At 36.1% G+C, this 19,910-nt stretch overlaps 1 protein-coding gene across 1 annotated transcript in view; it reads left to right on the top strand.

Moving 5' to 3' along the window:
- Positions 1–1,430: 1,430 nt before the first annotated feature.
- The window catches only part of LOC128116229 (solute carrier family 22 member 22-like), a 36,108-nt gene continuing 17,628 nt past the window's right edge, over positions 1,431–19,910 (top strand). The window contains exons 1-7 of the mRNA XM_052747413.1: positions 1,431–1,848; positions 4,384–4,487; positions 5,651–5,805; positions 6,303–6,471; positions 7,306–7,429; positions 11,195–11,310; positions 13,626–13,840. Coding sequence (XP_052603373.1) covers positions 1,447–1,848; positions 4,384–4,487; positions 5,651–5,805; positions 6,303–6,471; positions 7,306–7,429; positions 11,195–11,310; positions 13,626–13,840 — 1,285 coding nt within the window. The 5' untranslated portion in view covers positions 1,431–1,446. The remainder of the gene's footprint in view (positions 1,849–4,383; positions 4,488–5,650; positions 5,806–6,302; positions 6,472–7,305; positions 7,430–11,194; positions 11,311–13,625; positions 13,841–19,910) is intronic.

Raw genomic sequence — 19,910 nt, 5'->3', positions numbered from 1 at the left:
AGCTATAAAAAGAATGTGATAATATATATATATAAGAATGTGATATATATATCTCCAATATATATATACATATAAGCATTTTTTTTGATTTTTTGAAAATTATTTTTACTATCCAGTTAGAAGAAGAAGAAACTCTTGCTACATATTAAATCATAAACAACATGGAAGGACAGTATTCTATGTGAAAACAACAAAACACTGAAAGGAAAATACAAATTGATTTGACTTATACGTACAACCCCAAACTGTTGAACTCATAGAACCCAAAGGTAGAATAATGCTTTCAGGTGATTGGGGAAGGAAGTTGGGAAGCTGTTGTTGAAAGGGTAATACCACAATGATGAGACAGGCAAACTGTCAGTATGTAAGGCACATGTACACGATGATAGAAACAGAAATTAATCTGATTAGAAGTATTATGCAACCATGACATTTTTAGGCCTTGAATATATGTAATCTTTATTTGTATATTAGTATCTCTTCTCTATTTTATTTGCATTCATTAATTGTACAAAGTAACGGGTTTTGTTATGACATTTTATTTATGCAAATATTATATTTTGGTCATCTTCAATTCCCTATTATTATATCCTATTCCCTACAACCTGCTCTTCCCCTTTCTCTACCCATGAGTTCTTCTATTTTCATGTGTTATTTCTGTTGTTTACTTTTCTCTTTGAATATGTTGTTACATATACACACACATATAAATAAAACCTGCTGAGTCCATTTACTGTTGCTCACATGTATGATTTTAGGGTTGACCATTTTGCACTGCATAACTACTTAGGGGTTAATCCCTGGAAGGGACTGATTTTCTCACTCTAAGCAGAGTTCTTGATTGCATAAGCTCTTTAACCAGGGGTGGGGCCTTGTGAGATTTTCACCATTCATGTTGGTATGGTAACTGATGTCATTGTTCAGATCTTGTTTAGACTTCCATATTTTTGAGACATGGTGTAGCTTTCCTGTCCTATAAAGAAGACACAGTCTCACAGGAGCAGAAAGACTGTAATTGATATAATTATCCTTTAAAAAATACTTCTCAAGAGCTGAGCAGAATACAACACATTGCATTTTAACTGTATTTATAAACTGGTATTAATTCAATGCAGCTGTCAAATCAGGGATTTTTTTTATTTGAATTCTCTGTCATTATGGAATAAAACATACTGCTGTCTTTGTTGTGAAAGAATGAAAAGAAAGAATGAAAAATCCAAGTGGTTTATTATATTTTAATATGTGGGCAGAGAATGTGCATTTTGTTAAGAAAAGAATGACTATTTCAAATTTCTGAATTTCTGGCCCAGAAAAGTAAAAAAAAAATCAATTAAAAAGTTACTTATAAAATAAAAATATTAAAAAAATCAATTAAGTCACAATTTTCAATTTGTTTTCTATACCACAATACCTATGATTCTGCAGCCAGCTTTTGCAGGAATAGCCATGGCCTTTGATGAAATTCTACACCATGTAGGTGACAGTGGAAGATTTCAGATTGCGAGGATTGTCCTTTACATCATCTTATCTTTGATGTCATCCTCTCATGACATCATGGAGAATTTTACAGCCGCCATCCCTGATCATCACTGCAGTGTAAACCTTCTTGACAATCCAAGATCTGAAATTAATATCACCATGAACTTAACTACTGATGCTCTGCTGAAGGTCTCCATCCCAATGGGCCCCAATCAGAAACCTGAGCAATGCCAACGCTTCCGGCATACCCAGTGGCAATTCTTAGATTCCAATGTATCAATTTTTAACAACACTAAGCTGGAGACTGAGCCATGCCTGGATGGATGGACATATGACCACAGTGTTTTTACTTCTACCATTGTTACTGAGGTAAGTTACATCTAGTGATGTCTAGTGAGTTGACTATGGAGCCCTGGCCCCAAGTAATGAGATTTAAGATAGTTTTCACAAAATATTGAGACCTTGGAAGGAGATGTGAATCTCTCTCTCTCTCTCTCTCTCTCTCTCTCTCTCTCTCTCTCTCTCTCTCTCTCTCTCTCTCTCTCTCTCTGTGTGTTTTTCAAGAGAGATACAGCTTCAAAGTTAAGATTTGCAGTTTTTATCATTGATACATACTTTATGCCCATATATTTGCACTTTATATGAATCTTTCCCCATATATTTGAAAAGAGAATAATACCACCATTCTACAAAAATTTTAACTGAATGTGGTGATTGCATTCAAATATTACAGTTAGTAGTGTATCTTCAAGACTCGGCTTATTTGGGTGAAAAATCTTAGATCTATTATTTACTGTTATTAAGCTTTATGTTTTAGTTTATTAATATTGAAGGCAGTGTTATTTTATATCATGTTTTTAGGGAAGTTTCTGTTTAATGTTATCATCTGAACATAATCATTATAAATTCTAATTTTCCATACAAATTAATAACTATTTAGGGTTGGAGTGGTTTCAAGGATGACAATGAATGACATTTATAAAACATTTAAAAGCAGAAGTTCTCATAAATAAATCCTTTGCGGAGAGTGAGTTCAGGAGGTTACTACCCGTATCTATGTGGAATTTGGACTGGTTTGATATTTTGCATATCTTGAGTAGGTAACCACAGCTGATATGACTTCATGAAATTGGATAGCTATGATATGCTCAGAATATAGAATTTTCCCTGAGCTTTGGGGGTAGATGGTGGTTAATAAAGATGTTAAAATACTATATTTAGGGCTGAACAATCAGTCTCCTTTTCTAAGCTATTGACTAATTATGTGTCTCTCCTTGATAGCTGCCTACTGCTAGAAGAAGGTTCTCTGAGCCAGATTGAGAGCAGTTAGGTCTATAGGTATATACATACATATTTAGATGTGTTTTAGTTAATTTTTATTGTGATAAAACACAACCAAGGCAATTTATAAAAGAAAGTGTTCAATTTGGCTTAAGGCCTCATAAGGTTAGACTCCATAATAGAGGAGTGATGGAATATCTGAGAGTTCACATCTTGATCCACAATCAAGAGGCAGAGAAAAAGCTTTGGGAATTTCATGGTTCTTAAAACCTCAATTTCTACTCTCAATGACAAACATCCTCCCACAGGGCCACACCTCCTCATCCTTCCTAAACCGTTCTACTGACTTGGATCCAAGTATTTAAACATATGAGTTTTTGGATTCATTCTTATTCAAACCACCACAAGAAGGCAATTTTGACATTATAACCATTGAGCAAAGTGGCAATAAGAGGTTCCAACCTAGAGCCTATGACCTCCTTAACCCTGGGCTTTTAACTAGTACTACCATACCAAGCATGAAAATTTCCCCTGTGAAGCAGGCCTCAAATCCTGTAGAAAAGTGGTTAGTTGTGCTACTATTGTTAAATTACATCACTCTTGCACCAGTGGATATATTTCTTGTTAGAAATTGTTTAATGTGTCCAAAGCTTGCTCCCAGACTAAGACAAATATCTTACATTTTGTAAAAGATAAGGAAATCCTTTTCATTGGAGACAGAAATTGTAGAACATAGATTACAAAATTTAACTACCTCCATTTGTTAAAATCATGCACCAATTAAAGAATATTAAAGAATATTATTAAGCTATTAAGAAAAATAAAATTATGAAGTTCACAGGTAAATTGATGGAGCTAGAAAGAATCATTCTGAGAGAGGTAACTAAGAACTAGAAAGACAAATATTACAAGATTTCTCTCATTTTAAAAAGTTAGCTTTGTATCTTCACATGCATATATTTTATTTTTATACATATATAGGTCAGGAAATTATTAAGGGGACATGGGGCTTCATGTTTCAAGCTAGGGGAGATAGAATGCACTGGTATAAAAGTTTAAAAGTGAGTAATGGAATAGAAAGGGTTAAATTGGGGTTTGGGAGGGGAGGGTAGATAGGATGGAACAAAGTAAGGGAGAAATAACTCTAAAAACATTTAGAAAATGTTCCATGGATTCCTACTACTACAGAAATATAGTAATATATGATAACCAGCTGGGGTGTATGAAATGTATGTTTCATTTAAGGCTGAGCTCTCTGTAGTCTCTTATTTTCTGTGTTGACCAGTTTTGGATCTCTTCATTGATCACCACCTACTACTAGTAAATAGAAACTGCTCTGAAAATAAGTGATAGAGGCACTAATCTATGGGTATAATGTAGTCATTAGGAGCCAGTTTAATACTATGTACATTTAGCAAAATAATAGTAGTAGCCTCTCCTCTAGGGGCAATGACATATCTAACCATAAGTTACCAAGGAAGTAATCATTGTTAATGTTAAAAAAATAATCAGGGACTGTTTCTCATTACCCAGCACGTATATTCACTAGTTATAATTGAGGCTTCTTTTGAAATACTATGTATAATCATTCGAGTAATGATATTTTTATTCAATCTTTTACAGTGGGATTTAGTATGTGATTTCCAGTCATTCAAATACTATGCACAAGCTACCACTATGGCAGGGCATTTGCTGGCTAGTCTTGTGTGTGGTCTTTTTTCTGACAGGTAAGTCCCTCTCTTATTTTGGACAAAGAATCATCTATAAAACTGATTTTAAAGACTATACAGTTTTATTCAATTATGAACATTGAAAGAATCTAGGAGGCTTAATACAGTATTGTGATAGGTAAGTTTCAAAGAAATAAAATACTTTGGAAGATAAGTCAATATTGCAGACTCCACATAGGTGTGAACATTGAACTGACCCATAAAGAATTAACAAGTGATAGATGGAAAAAGGGAAAGGGGACAAAAGTGTCACAAAATGTTATGTAACAAATATGATTAATGAAAAAAATAGCATAGATTTAGCAATGGAGACAAAATTCAGAAGCTAAATTTGTAAGAACTAAATCCTCATTTTCTTCTTAAGTTTGGTATACAAGATGGCCAGAAAACTGTGGCAACTCAAAACTTATGGGCATTTTCATATTTAAAAATTATACAGTGTACTTAAAGTATTCATTCATGAAAATTAATTTGCTTGAAGTCTATAAGAAAGTTTATGACAGGAGGTTAAAAACATTTGAGTTTGATTACTGCTCAGGAAAATTTCTAGAAAGAAAAATATAGAGTTAACAGTAGATAAGCACTTCACAACCAGATGAATAATGAGGCAGATTTTAAAACAAATGGGTTATGAATAATATATTATTAACTTATGCTAATTATTAATATTTATGAGGAAGGATATAAGTCAATTAATGTGTGTGGATATGCTAAGTAAGTAAGAAATGGTAGCAAAAATGATGAGTCTAGAGAGATGATTTAGTAGTTAAGAGTGCTTGCTGTTCTTTCAGAGGACCTCAATTCAGTTCAGATGCCCTATTCTGGTCTCCATGGGTGCCTGCATGCATATCGCACACGAACACTTGCATGCATACCCCCCCCACACACACAAAGCAATAAAATTGTTTAAAAGAACCTAGAATATACTCAGTGTGATGGCTCAGATAAGAAATAGAGAAATGTGCTTTATTAGATACATAAAGGTAGTGACTATACATTGACATTTATGTAAAGATATGTGACTTTAATTGTTTTATTATGGTGGTATAGGATGTCAGAAAACAAGGATCCAAGAGTAATGAGGATTCTCTGGAGATATGCTAATGATGTGTAAATAATCAGTTGTAGACTTTTTACTATTTTAACTACTGTTACTATAGGTTTGGAAGGAAACCATTGTTGGTGTGTTCTTGCTTAGCCTATGGGATTTTCGGGTCCTGCTGTGCCTTTGCCCCTAATTTCTCCCTTTACTGTGTTTTGAGATTCCTGATGTCTGCATCCATAAGTAATATTGTAATCAACTGTCCTATCCTTGGTAAGTTTGCTTTAATCTGTACACATGCATTGTCTTTCATTCTTGAAGCTATCTTTCTTAAATGGTGTTGGATAATGTGCTGGCTAGTTTTTGTCAACTTGACACAAGCTAGACTCATATGGGAAGAGGGAACCTCAGATGAAATGCCTTCATCAGAATTGACTGTAGGCAAGTATGAAGGATATTTCTTTAAATTAATGATCAGTTAATGGGCTAGGAGGGCCTAGCCTATTACGAATGGTCCTAACACCATGGAGTAGGTAGTCTTGGGTTAGTCAAGAAAACAGGCTGAGCAAGTCATGGAGAGCAAGCGAGGAAGTAGTCCTTCATGGCTTCTGCATCAGTTCCTGCCTTCAAATTCATGCCCTTACTTCCCTTCATGATGGTCTATAAGTTCTAAGATAAAAGAAAACCTTTCCTCCCCAAGTTGCTATTGGTCATATTGATAAACACAGCAGTAAACTGCAAACTAATACAGAACTATTTTTTTCTTTTAGTTTTTGAAGAAACCTCACCAAAGTGGTATAGCAGAATCATAACACTCAGTGGACTATCCATCAGTATTGGCCAGGCCGGGCTTGGGGGACTAGCCTATGTGCTTTCAGACTGGCACATACTGCAACTTGTTCTTGCCTTGCCCTACTTCATTTTTTTCATTGTTTTCTGGTATGTGTACTTTGACATATGTACTAAACAATTAAACCCTAATGACTGTATCATATGATGGTGTTGCTTTGTCTCCTGAGGAATATTTGCCATTTACTCATTTTTTCTGTGCCATTTGAAGCACTATATGCAGAAAAATAAATTAGAAGTCTTATAAAAAGCAATAATAGGATATTTTCAGCTAATTTATAAAATTAAGTGAATGGTGGCTCAAAATTTCATTTATGTATCACTTTGGTTTTCACTTGATTGTTGAGCTCAAGTCACAGGAAAATCTAACTGCATGGCAGTCAAGGACAGAGAAGTCTGAAAATAGACCTTTTAGATACCTCTTTAAGGAGATGTACAACAGACTTTTTTTTCTGAAAGAAATTATTCTGGTATTCTTTCAAAATTTAATTTGTCTTCTTAGGAATAAACCATAAGGTATTATTTCAAATAAGCAATATAAAAAGTTAATAGTACTTTTAATCTGGAATATACACATTTTTGTATTTAAAAACTGTGAATTTCAATCAATTTAGAGTCACATATTGAAGTGGCAGAATTTTTGAATTAGAGTACTATGAAACACATTTAGATTTTGAATAATGGAGTCTTTATGCCTCTGTAAGAACAAAAATTTTGTTGTTTTTATAGCTATGAATAAATATTAAAAGGCTTAGCCACAGGGTATGACAGTGGGATTCATGGATACATTGAAGGTTGCTTAAATCCTGGAATGTTCTCAATTGGTAGGTGGGATCATAGCTATAACATTATTCTTTTCCTGGATACAAGAGAAATGTCTTTGGACATTAATATGACCTTCCCTTCTATTAATCTTTAAAACAGGTGGGGCCCAGAATCAGTCCGGTGGCTAATAAGCACTCGGAAAACAGAACAAGCAATAAAGACACTACAGAGAATTGCCTTCATCAATGGGAAGAAAGACATTGCATATAATCTAACTACTGAGGTACTAGAAATATGTTATAATTGTCTTTAAATTTCTCATGGCCATCAACTAATAACAACCACAGTGAAATTATAGATAAATACACCCAGGAGCTAGAATAATTTGGAATAGACTCATATTAAAAAGATTATTATTACTACCCTTTCAAAATTTCTTTTTTAACTAAAATATATCATTTTCCCATTTAGTTCCCTCCCTCCAACTCCTCCAATGTTAATCCCATCCAACTCCCTCTTGAATTCATGACCTCTTTTTTCTTAGATTGTTGTTGCTATATATTTATACCTAAATTTACCAATACAATCTGTTCAGTCTATTTACTGCTAGTTACATGTATATGATTTCAAGGATGACCATATCGTCTTGTATAATCAAAGAGGATACCCATTCCCTGGTGATGATTATTTTTCCCTCTTTTAAAATTCCCTAGTTGCCTATAAATCTTTGTCTTGGTGGAGCCCTATGAAAGACATGCTAGCATGTCTATTACTGTTGTTCTCATCTTATTTAGGCAGCCAAGTTTGTTCAAGTATCATGGGTAATGTTCCCCTGTTCTTACCTTGACACACAATAGCCCAGCAAACTTCCTGATCCTCTGGCTCTTACTATCTTTCCTCTCCTTCTTCCTTGATGTTCCCTGAGCCTAAGTTGTTAGAGTTGTGAAGTAAATGTATCAACTGAGGCTAGAAAACTTATGATCAGTTGTTATTTATATTTTGACCAGTTGTGATTTTCTGTAATGGTTTATGTCTTTTGCAGTGAGAATTTTGTTTGATCAGGGATGATAACTATACTTATAAGGACAAATATTTAAAATGCAGTTAGCAATTTATATAGGTTTAGTAAAGTGATGGTAGAAGGTTCTCCTCTAAGATCTTTGACTTGCTAGCTCTAGGTAGCTGGCTAGGTTTCCAGTATTAGATATCATTTTCTTCCAAGTTGAGTGGGCCTTAAATCCAATTAAAAAGCTGTTGTTTGCCACCAAGATATGTGTGCTACTATCACACCATTAGTAATATCTTGTGATGCTGGCCATTTCTGTAATTCATGGGCATCACATCTAGGTATGAATATTGGTTATTTTCTTCCTTTGGCAGCTTACACAGCACCTTCCTGTGACTATGGCAGCTAGTCCTCGTGGAGAGGTATTATGGTTAGATCTAGTTCAGATCTGCTGAGTCCTGTGTACAAAGTGCATGATGTCTATAGCAAAAGGGAATTATCTTTAAACTCAGGAGGCAACCAAGGCAACATCAATTGCCTGTATTGTATTGGAAGTTTCTTGAACTGCATGGACTAAGAACTGGAAATGATGTTTTGGTGCTAGGTACTGGCATTTTTGTTAGATAATCTATCTCTGTGTGTGCATTGTCATCCCAAATCTGAAGATTTGGAGCTAGGAACCACAGATCAGACAAAAAAATGTCTGTCAATTTAATATTGACATTATCATTTTTTCTAGTTTGATCCATTTTACCTGCAAAGTTCTTGGTTTCATTTTTCTCTATCTCTAAATTAATTTATATGTTCCACATTTTTGTTGTCCATTCATTTGTTGAAGGATTTTCAGGTTACTCATTTCTTAGCTATTTTAATTTTATCAGCAGTGAATATGGATGTGGAAGTACCCTTTATAAAAAATATATTCCTGACATTTGTGAGTTCTCAGCATTACCTTAAGATCATGTTGGAAGGGTGAAAAGAATTGAGTAGAGAGATGTGTTCAGGTATTTCAGAAGTCCACACTGTATGCAGCACACTGGGCATGGAAGGAAGGGAGGCTGCATAGTAATTTGATTTTAAACCTAATATTGTATTATAATCTATGAATATTATAAACATTTTCTAAATGGAAAACAAAAAGAACATTTTGGGAATTTTATTTGTAAAATGCACCATGGAGAAACGCTCTACTCTTAGGAAGATTCCTTACCCTAATTGGTTATCCAGTACCAAATGCTCAACCCTGAGGTCATATACACACAGACAATGTTACATGGACTGAGCTGGTGGTATTTACATGTATAGGAATATATTGTGTGTGTGTGTATGTGTATAACATATATATGTATGTGTGTGTGTGTATGTAACAACAATGTAAAAGAGGTCATGGATTTGGGAGAAATAAAGGATGTGCATGGGATGTACTGGAGGGAATGGAAGGCATGATGTTATTATAATTTAATTATAATATATTTATATATATATATATATGTATATATAAAATGCACCGTACTCCTTTATTTCTCTAGTGAACTAATACTTTTCATATGTCTAACAAGTTCTGGTTGTCTTGATGGATTCACATGATTGCCAGGTGAATTATAGTCATTGTACATATTTAAGAAAAAAGAAAATAAGCTGAATAAGTAATTGGTGTCCTGGATATAATGCAGTGTGTAACACATTGAGGAAAAATGATCCAATAAGATGTGTTGAGGATTTGTGTTTCAGATGTCTACAATTACAGGCATCATAGATAAATAGCTAGATATAAGTCTCTCCATTCCTGACCACTCTATAATATTTTCAATTTTAAACCATAGAAACAATTAGCTAAAGGATATGTAGCATGAAATTCTCTAAGATTTAATAAAAATATATTAAAAACAACCAGCTAAAATATTTTAAAATATTGAGTCCTAAAGTTAATATTAATGTAGATTTTTTGCTGAAAATTAATTTCACATAAAATTAATAGCAATATAAGATATATAAAAATCTGTAATGATACAATAAAAATTAACTGGAATTTTTTTAGTAGTTAACTAGGTATAGAACTTGATTCACCATGTGTGGGAAGCCAGCTCCTACCTTTTAAAGAGTTCCTGTGAGGAGGAGAGATAAGAAACTTTTGGAAAGAGAAGAAGAGAAAGACAGAAAGACAGGATAGCTTTGGGAGGATCTGGATCAAAACCCAAAGGTCCCTTTAGCCTCTTCAAAAGGGCTTTTTATAACAATGCCAAGGGGGTGGGGCAAAAGACCTCCTCCTTGTTGGATCAAAGCACACCACACAGCCAATTGTAGACCCTTCCAGATACCTGATAACTATGCCCGTGGTCAAATTATCTCCTTATACAGCCCTGCTGGGTAAAGCAAGCTCAGATTCTCGGACCCTGAGTATGATCTCACAAGGAAACCTCTATAGGTCTCTACAACTAAAAGTAGCTATTAATCATATGTAATTAAACAGTGGGGATTCTTAAGGAGTGTTTTTCAGGTTGAGCACCATTTAGTTAGTTATAACTGTTTCAGATCAGATTGGATCAATAGTTGATAACAAGAAACAAGTAATTCATGAATTATTAGAAAGTGATTTCTATTTAGGAAATAGTTTCATAACATATATAATATTTGCTTATTCATTTAAACATTTTAAAATTTATTTCTATTTATTTTTATTTATTTGCTTTAAAATTTAATTGCATTCATTTCTCATTTTGTGTACATGTGTTGGGTACACATTTGCCAGGAAGAGCATACCAGAAGTCAGAGGACTACTATGGTTAATCATTTTTGAACTTGAACTGTGGATACTGGGATTGAACTTAAGTCATCAGACTTGGTGGCAAGAACTTTTACCTTAAGCAATTTTGCCAGTCCTACTTTCTTTTTAGATGGTTTGAGCACAACCCACACCACTCTAGTTTTGTGAGATAATTGTTGCTGGTTTATGACAGCCTAGAGGAGTGGGGAATATAATTTGTGAGGATTTATTTCAAACCTTTGTTCAACCTAAATATTTTGACTTGATTTTTTTTGAAGGCTTTGCAATCTAAACTTAAGGAAGATGGGAAATCAACCAGCAAACATTTCAGAATAAAGGACTTGATTATTAATCCCATGATGTGTAAAATAGTGCTTTGTTATTCCTGTGTAATGTGAGTAGCTTGCCCTTTCCTCCTCCAACACACAGTCAACTGCTTCAGCACCATGCTAACCCTTTAGAGGAACATCTGGGGTAAACAAACATTTGCTTCAAGGCACTAGAAATGAAAATATAAAATTGTGTAGGGAAAGATAAAAAGAACTTATATGGGTCATGTTTTTGTTTTTGTTTTTTTGTTTTGAAACGCCTCATGGGATGGTTGCAACTTACAAGGACTGAAGAAATGTAAACATGAGATTAAAAAGGCTATTTAGACTAAAACTAAATTTCACTAAATAATGAGGAAGACAAAACAGGTTTTCAATTGGATTGGTCAATTTTATTCACACTGCAATGCAGTAAACTTAAATGCATAACATTGGAATCAAATCCACACAAACGTTGTTTCAAGTTTTGCTCAAGGCTAAGCAGCGTGCATTTTGGACCTTCCTTGACCTTCAGTTGTTCCAAATATGTATTTTGGCAGTGCATTGGGAAATTACATACAAATAGTGGAAGGGACAGATCATTGCAAGTGATAATGCATTTCCACAAGAAAATCCAAGTTAAAATTTATAGCTTTTTTTCTAGTGAATTTACTTCTAGTCCAAATTCAGGATAAGAAAAATGACCTCAGGAGAAATTATCTGACTTTCCTAAACATACACATATTGCATGATAAACTTTCACAATGGGTCAAGAGCTGCAAGAGACAGATTTGGAGCCCAGGGTTTTCTGTATAGAAAATGATCACTAAAAACATCTTCGTACTTCTCACCATGATATTTGATAAATAGAAGTACAGGCATCAAAAGAGCTGTCCAGAGACCTAGTTCTTTAGTATTTGTATGTAGTAAATACATTAAATAATGTGGGTGAACATGATACAATATATAGTAAAAACTGAAATGGGACGTAAGAAAATTCAAAGATACGTTAAATGTACCATCACTTTATAATTTTTAAATGAAGAAATTACCATCTCCCAAACAGTAGGAAAATGAAGTGACAATCTTATTTTTCAAGTGGCTACTTTTACCATCTTGCAAAAAGTACATATTAAATGAATACACTGCTACATGGATTTTTAAATTATCTTTATTCCTTCACTTCTGAGTCAACACTCATGGCTCTATTTATTTTTTCATTTATTTATCTAAAATAAAAGGTGAGTCAGGAGTTTAGAGTATTTGTTACCCTTCCAGAGGACCAGCTCCCAGCACCCACATGGCAGCTAACAACTTTCTGCAACTCTAGTTTTAGAGGATCCCTCTCATGACCTCTGCACACAGGAATACATGCAGGAAAAACACCCATAGACATAAGATAATTTGTTTAAGTCAAGAAAAATTAGTGTAATATGCAATGAAATAAGAGAAATCTATGTCTCTGACCTTATATGTAAAATGAATTTAGAAAAATAATCTTTGAAGCAACTTATAATCATAAAAATATATTATTTAAAACATAAATTTGAAGTGATATGTTAAGTAGAACAGTACATACCTAGATCCATTGCTCATATATATTAGCTTGTTCTGCTAATTATAATGGCATATATTATATATAATTATTATATATAGTAATTATAATGGATATACATACATATAGTGTCATAATTTCAAATTAAAAATTACCACAATTTTGAAATTTTCAGAAGGTTTTATTTCATGATGCATTATTTTTTATTTATAATGAAATTATAAGGCAATCTAGTGTTTTATAAAAATTTTAAACTCCAAACAAATATGATTTTCAAGAAATTATGCATCTTTTAGGAATATACTTATCTATTTTCTCTTTGGATCACAACAAACTTCAGATATAGAGTCTATCAGAGCAGTGGACTAAGTTCAGAGTGTTTTTAACATAAATTTACTTATATAAACTCTACTCAATTTATTAATAATTTTATCATTTTATTATTTTCTTTTTTTCTTTTTTTTTTTTTTTTTGGTTTTCGAGACAGGGTTTCTCTGTGTAGCTTTGCGCCTCTCCTGGAACTCTCTTTGGAGACCAGACTGGCCTCGAACTCACAGAGATCCGCCTGGCTCTGCCTCCTGAGTGCTGGGATTACAGGCGTGCGCACCACCGCCCGGCTTATTTTCATATTTTTTCTAAGTAATTTCTGTGACATTATAAAACTCTATTTCATCCCATACTTGTAATATTTGGTTTTAGTTGCATCTTTGAAAGAAATAATGATCCTAAATGCGCGCGCACGCACACACACACACACACACACACACACACACACACACACACACCCCATAATAAAATGTTCTGATGCCTTAGTTCATTGAATGCCTTCTGTGTGCTTTCTTCCAGTTTTACAGCAATGTTCGGTGCTTTTGGCATCTTGTTGGATATTCGAAATTTGGGAAACAACATCTTCCTGAACCAGATTCTCCTAGGAGTGGTAGACATACCCATCAAATTACTCACATATTTTATATTGAGAAATGTTGGCCGTCGTCCTTCATTTGCTTTTTCACTCCTTACAATTGGGAGTTGTACTACCATCACCATATTTCTACCTGAAGGTAAGACTTCCTCAGTGTTTAGAATCTTATTATTAATGCATATTCATGTATACATGGATTTTTCAAATAGTAAATGCAACTTACACTGTACTGCCTAGAAGAGCATCAGACTATATTTCTTTAAATATGTATTTTATATAATTATATGTGTATGCACACATATGCACATGTCCATTCAATGTGTGAATGTACAGATATATGAATGTGGGTGCCCTTGGAGGTCAGACTCATTGGATAACCTAAAAATGGAGTTATAGGAAGTTCATCATAAGCTGTGTGATATGGGTGCTGAGAAAGAAGTCTGGTCCTCTGCAACAGCAGTAGGTTCTCCTAACTGCTGAGCTGTCTTTCCAGATCCCTATTTATTTCTTCTAAAGGAACTTAACATTTATTTGTTTATTTTCTTATTTATATGAAACCAGTGAAAAGGATACAATCATTACAAGTGATATTTCCACAGGACAATTACAGTTAAAATTTATAGCTTTCTCCAATGAGATTTATTTCTAGCCAAATTTCAGACTAAGAAAAAATGAGTCCAGAAGAAGTCATAGATATGGGTTGGATGGTGAACTCTTGTACTGGATTAAGAATAGCAAGAGGGGGCTTGAGCCCATAAGTTTCTATATGGAAAATGGCGTGCCCTTGTGGGAGCCCATTCTCGGGTTCCTCGTGGCTTTACCCAGCAGATCCGCATAGAGGATGATTAGGACCACGGGCCTGAGTGCAGGTGTCTGAGATGGTCTGCACTTGGCTGTGCTGGGGGAGGAGGTCTTTTGCTCCACCCCTTGGCGTCTCTATAAAAACCCTGGGGCAGAGACAGTCGGGGCCCCTTGGAATAGGTTCCAGGCCCTCTCGAGGCTATCCTTTATTTTCTATCTGTTTATCTCCGCAATAAATCCTTCTATCTAATATTTCCTGCTGCTCGCACTCAAGAAAACTCTGGGGGACTGTGGGGGTGGTTGGGTAAATGCCCCACAGAATGGCGCCATGAACAGGGACTAAAAAAAAAGGGATTAAAGAAAAAAGAAAAAAAAGGGACTAAAGAAAAAAAGGGGGGACTAAGAAAAATGGGGGACTAAAGACAAATGAACAGGGACTAAAGACAAAGTAATAGGGACTAAAGATAAAGGAAAATAATAGTTTTATTACAGAGTTTTTGGCGAAAGTGCTGAGTTCAGCCCTGCCAGTGGATAAGGTATGCCGGTGTTATGGGAAATATATATTTTTTATATATATTGAGAGGCAGGGGTTTTATCCTCGAGAGAAAAGGAAAGCGGACTGGAAGGATGTCCGATGCTGCAGCGAAATTCTCTTCTGTCAAAATTTTCTATCTTCTATCCCTTTCTCAATTACTATCTGCGAAAAATAAGTATAAGGTATAGGGTAGTAATATAGTGTAGGAAAAACTTAGAAGTGTAAGATCATGTAGGAAAAAAATAAGGCAACTAGACAGAAAAACTCTACAATTTTCTAACTTTGGGGACTATAAACACAAACTGGGAAAAACTTTCTTTGGGCTTTACGGGTAGTAAAAAAGCTCTTCTCTGAGCTTATGGGGAAGAAAAAAGTTTCCTATGGAAGCTTTTGTCCTGGGGACAGCTGAAATGCTAAGTCCAAGCGGCAGGAGAAAGTGATTTCTCCCTGAGGCAAAAATGGGGGTGTAAAAAGCCAAAAAGTTTAAAGTTGGGAAGTTTTGGGAAAAGTTGGTCTTTCTCTCTTGGGGAAAAAAATCTTTCTCTTAAACTATAAAGCTTTCCTTGGAAAATTTGGGGAAAAAAATCTCTCTAAAAAGCCTTCATCTTTCTCAAAAGCTCTTAAACTTAAAAACTAAAGCCTTTAACTTTCTCTCTCAGAAGGACAAAAATTAGAATCACCTGAAGATATTAGTATGGGGACCACCTGTGATTAGCTCTGTAGCGAGCACATACCCCAGTTACGGGGGAGGAATAATCACTCTTGATCCAGACTTGGTATAACACTCATTTATTCACACAGTAAGATTACAAGCAATATTCATCCTGTCTTCCAAATGGAAGCAGGAGTACCTCTCCGGGTATACAGGTCCGGACTCGCCACGTCTGTTCCTCTGGATCTTGGGTCAGCCTTCCTCAGGTCAGCCACGTCTGCACTGGGGACAGGATCTCACGTCTCTGGCAGAGGAGAGTCGTCTCGCGCGAGGGCCTGACGAGCTCTGTTGGTCGGGTCTGAGGCTTCATCTTTTATATTCTTTCCTGGCTAGGTTTCTAGTCTTATCCCTACTTCCACACATAGCTTATAGCTTATCACTACTCCATTTGTGGTTTACTTACATCATTCTATTGCTTATCACTCCTGACCAGGGTTGTTCACCCTAGGCCTTACATGTGTTCCTTACAAGCTCAAAGGGAAAACAACAAACCTCTTAAGACGGCAAAACCTAAGTTCTCTTTCAAGCTTTAAAAATCCTCCCTGCAATGCAGGAGGCAGGGACAAGTTCCTAAAAACCTCTTCTAAGCTCTGTCTCTTCAAGCCAGTAAAAGACAGTGGGTCAGAGTACCCTGAGGGAAATGCTTGGGAGAGTGTGGGTAAAGAGCTACAGAGAGCCCAAAAGGGCAGGAGACTTTACCTGAGAAAAGCAAAACAGCCAAGCTTTTCAGTTACAGCCCAGCTGAGGCATCAAGGGTTTTGTTTCTGAGTGAGCGTCTTTGAAAAGGTGCTCCTAATCATCCTAATGCAAAGATCCCCTGAAGCAATGCAAACTGTTAGCATTGTATCCTTGCTTCTGACCAAAAACCCAGCATCTCTGAGTTGGGATGCATTTCGGGGATACTAGGTTCCTGCAGTTGTAAACTTCCTGGAGCACAGAGCTGAGGCAGGAAGGTGCAGGACCCAGGGGAAGATTGCTAATGAACAAAGCTAAAGCTGGGGGGAATGGCACAGTTGTCCACTTTCCTACAAGTCCCAGGTTGATAGGTCCACAGCTGCAAAAAGAAATGAGAAAAGGCTTTCCTACTAGAGTAAGGACCTTTCTGGGAAAACAGTAAAGCTGAACTGTGTCTGAAGCAGTTGTGCTGCTGAGTCAGAACACTGTCTGGGGAAAGAGCCCAGCCAGGGCAGAACAGAACTAGTACAGCTTTCTTTTCTGTCAAAGAAAGCATCTCTTTGAGAAAAGCTTTGTTTCAACTAACTCCTGGTGAAATGAGGGAGTGTAGCCCTGAGGGGTGATTGCCTCTGGCATAAGCTCTGTCCTTGAGCACCCAGACAAGCAAATGCAACCCACTGGGGGACTGGGCCAGGTGAAGGCCTGATGAAGCAAAGCACCTGTCCTAATGGGAGTTTAGAGATGGCAAAAACCTCCCTTGTTAGATTTTCAGTCTGTACGCAAACCATACAGACCCTGAAAACAAACGGACAAAAAGCCCCTACCTTCAGTAGCAGGGAAAGCCACCACTGTAGTGTCGGAAACTGTTTCTGGGGTAGAGGGGATAAACTGAGACCAAACTGGATACTGTCAGGGAGAAAGACTCTGAAGAAACAGAAGGGACAGCATCCTCCCCAGAAAATGCATGACCTGAAAAAGCTGCTAGAATTTGAGGCAGATTCGGGGGGAGAAAAAAAAAGCCCCTACCTCCAAAAGCAGCTAGCAGGGGAACAGAGCCACAGACAGATACCTGAAGCTCTGCATCTGGGGAAGGAACAAGCAAAATGAGATAGATCCGTGGAAGAAAATCTCTCTGAAAGAGCTATGGAAAAGCTGTGGTAAATGATCTTGTTTTTCACTGACAGGCTAAGGCAAGCACAAGCCCCGAGGAAAGTTGCTATCAGAAATGCCAGCCTCAATGCGCGCTAACGAGGCAGGTGCGGTTCTGATTTGGGGGCCCATGTCAAATGAAGGAGAGACACCTGTTGAAGCCACCTGAGGAGAGAATAGAAACCTCCCAATGTCCCATAATTGAAAATGTAAAATGCTTGTTCAAATCTCCCATTGCAAAAGCAAAAAACTTTGTTCAAACCTCCCAGGCAAGAATTTGTAAGCAAGTCTGGTAAAAAAGAACTTAGAAGTTGACTCTCAGACCCAAAAAGAACTATGGGAAATGACTGATATAAGGGAAATGATATAAGGGACTGATATTATTATTATGGACTGATATAAGGGAAATGCATTCTGGGAAAGGTAGTTTTTCTGTTAAAGATGGCGACATTGCCCTGAAACACTTTTGTCAGCTCAAAAACACGTTCTTGGTAAACTTAAAATACAGCTTTTAAAAGAATAAGGAGGAAAATCATCTAAGAGTTTAAGTGTCAGTTCCATTGGAAAAATTGAAAGGATACAGAACTAGGTGCTTCGTGGTTTGGGGCTCCGTTGGTAAAATGCCTTATTTACCCTAATAGCTGTGCAAAGTTTTTATGGTAGTTGGATGACAAAAAGCTACCTACAAGAGCAAACAAGCCACTTTAAAATCCTTAAGAAAGCAAGAGAGCAGTTTATACACTGAACGTTGTCTTAGATATGAGGAAACTTATGTTGAAATTAAAAAAGTTCTTTGCCTTTTGAACAAACTGCCTGCAATGAGTGATTCCTCTGTAAATCTAATTAAGGGGATAAGAAACAGGCATTCAAAAAAGAAATGACTGCTTTATAGATGGGAAACAGACTTCAGAAAAATCTCTTAAAAAAAATAGTTGCTTCACCTGAAAGTTCCTTATAAGAAATCAATGCTAAATATCACAGCTGCTAATAACATCAGTAGTTAAAGCTAATGAAGTGAAAATGCTAAATCCTGAAAATGCTTTTTCTCAGAGTGAGCTAATGAAGGATACGTTTCATGAAAGAACATCTATGTTCTTAACTCTTTTGAATAGTAACAGTTTTGGTAAAAATACTGGAACTAACAATAATCCAGTCAAAATGTTTCAACAAATCCAAGACGCTATTCCACAAAAGAAAGCTGCCATGCTTTGTGGACCATATTAGAGCTCACTCCAATCTTCCTGGTCCTTTAGCTGAGGGTAATTCGAAATGGAAAGATCCCTGCTTGGGATTATAAAAGGGTCCTGATCTTGTTTTAATATGGGGTCGAGGACATGTTTGTGTTTTTTCACAAGAGTAGAATGAAGCTCGGTGGTTACCGGAGCGTCTGTTAAGGAGCGTGGAACTAAGGAAGGTCAGCTCCAATGACGTTCCTATAAAGGAACCAGAATGAAAGTGGCTCGATCAGTGTTTCTGAGGTTTTGTCACTGGTTAATGCAAACAGTGAGGAAATAGAGTTCGGAGCTGTGCCGCTTTTGGCTTTTACTAGCTCCTTTAGAAAAATACTTTATATCACCAAATAGCTGTGCAGTTATGGCGAAGAGCTTTACAGCAGCTAAATAAGGTAATTTCACCCTCAGTGTGAAGTGAAGTTTTTCAGTAGAACAAACCAAAAGTACTGCTGTAATAGAAATGTTTGTCTGAATTGAAGCACTTAGGGGAGCTATTATGAATTTGGGTGAAGGGACAGCCTCTAGTTAAAAAACCGTTTACCGCTGACAGTGCATCTCTGCCGGTCCGGAACAGCTGAGAGAACTGGCAACTTTGGAGTGTGACTTTGTCCTGGGAAGGTTATAGTCCCCTAGCAACAACTATCACAATTCTATAACAACAACACTCACTAAATCCCAGTGCTTTATAACAAAGCTGACTATAAACTCTAAACTTTAGCAATGATGTACGTACTTCCTGTCTAGTTAAGAAAATCTTTCTAATAGAGATAGTAATAATAATTAAGAGTAAGAAATAGAAAAAGATGAAAATAAGATATGTGAGTTTGTAAAAATTCTGTCTCGTTAGATCTGTGTTAAGAAATCTTTGGCCGGGCGGTGGTGGCGCACGCCTTTAATCCCAGCACTCGGGAGGCAGAGCCAGGCGGATCTCTGTGAGTTCGAGGCCAGCCTGGGCTACCAAGTGAGTTCCAGGAAAAGGCGCAAAGCTACACAGAGAAACCCTGTCTCGAAAAACCAAAAAAAAAAAAAAAAAAAAAAAAAAAAGAAAAGAAATCTTTGGGTGTTTGCTAAATTAGATATATGCTAATGGTAGCCCTATATAAGT

Source organism: Peromyscus californicus, unplaced genomic scaffold (genome assembly GCF_007827085.1).
Source record: "Peromyscus californicus insignis strain IS unplaced genomic scaffold, ASM782708v3 Scaffold_20__1_contigs__length_68692818, whole genome shotgun sequence".
Taxonomy (NCBI): Eukaryota; Metazoa; Chordata; class Mammalia; order Rodentia; family Cricetidae; genus Peromyscus; species Peromyscus californicus.
Note: the sequence above shows the minus strand (reverse complement) of the source record. Positions and strands in the feature narration are given on the sequence as shown.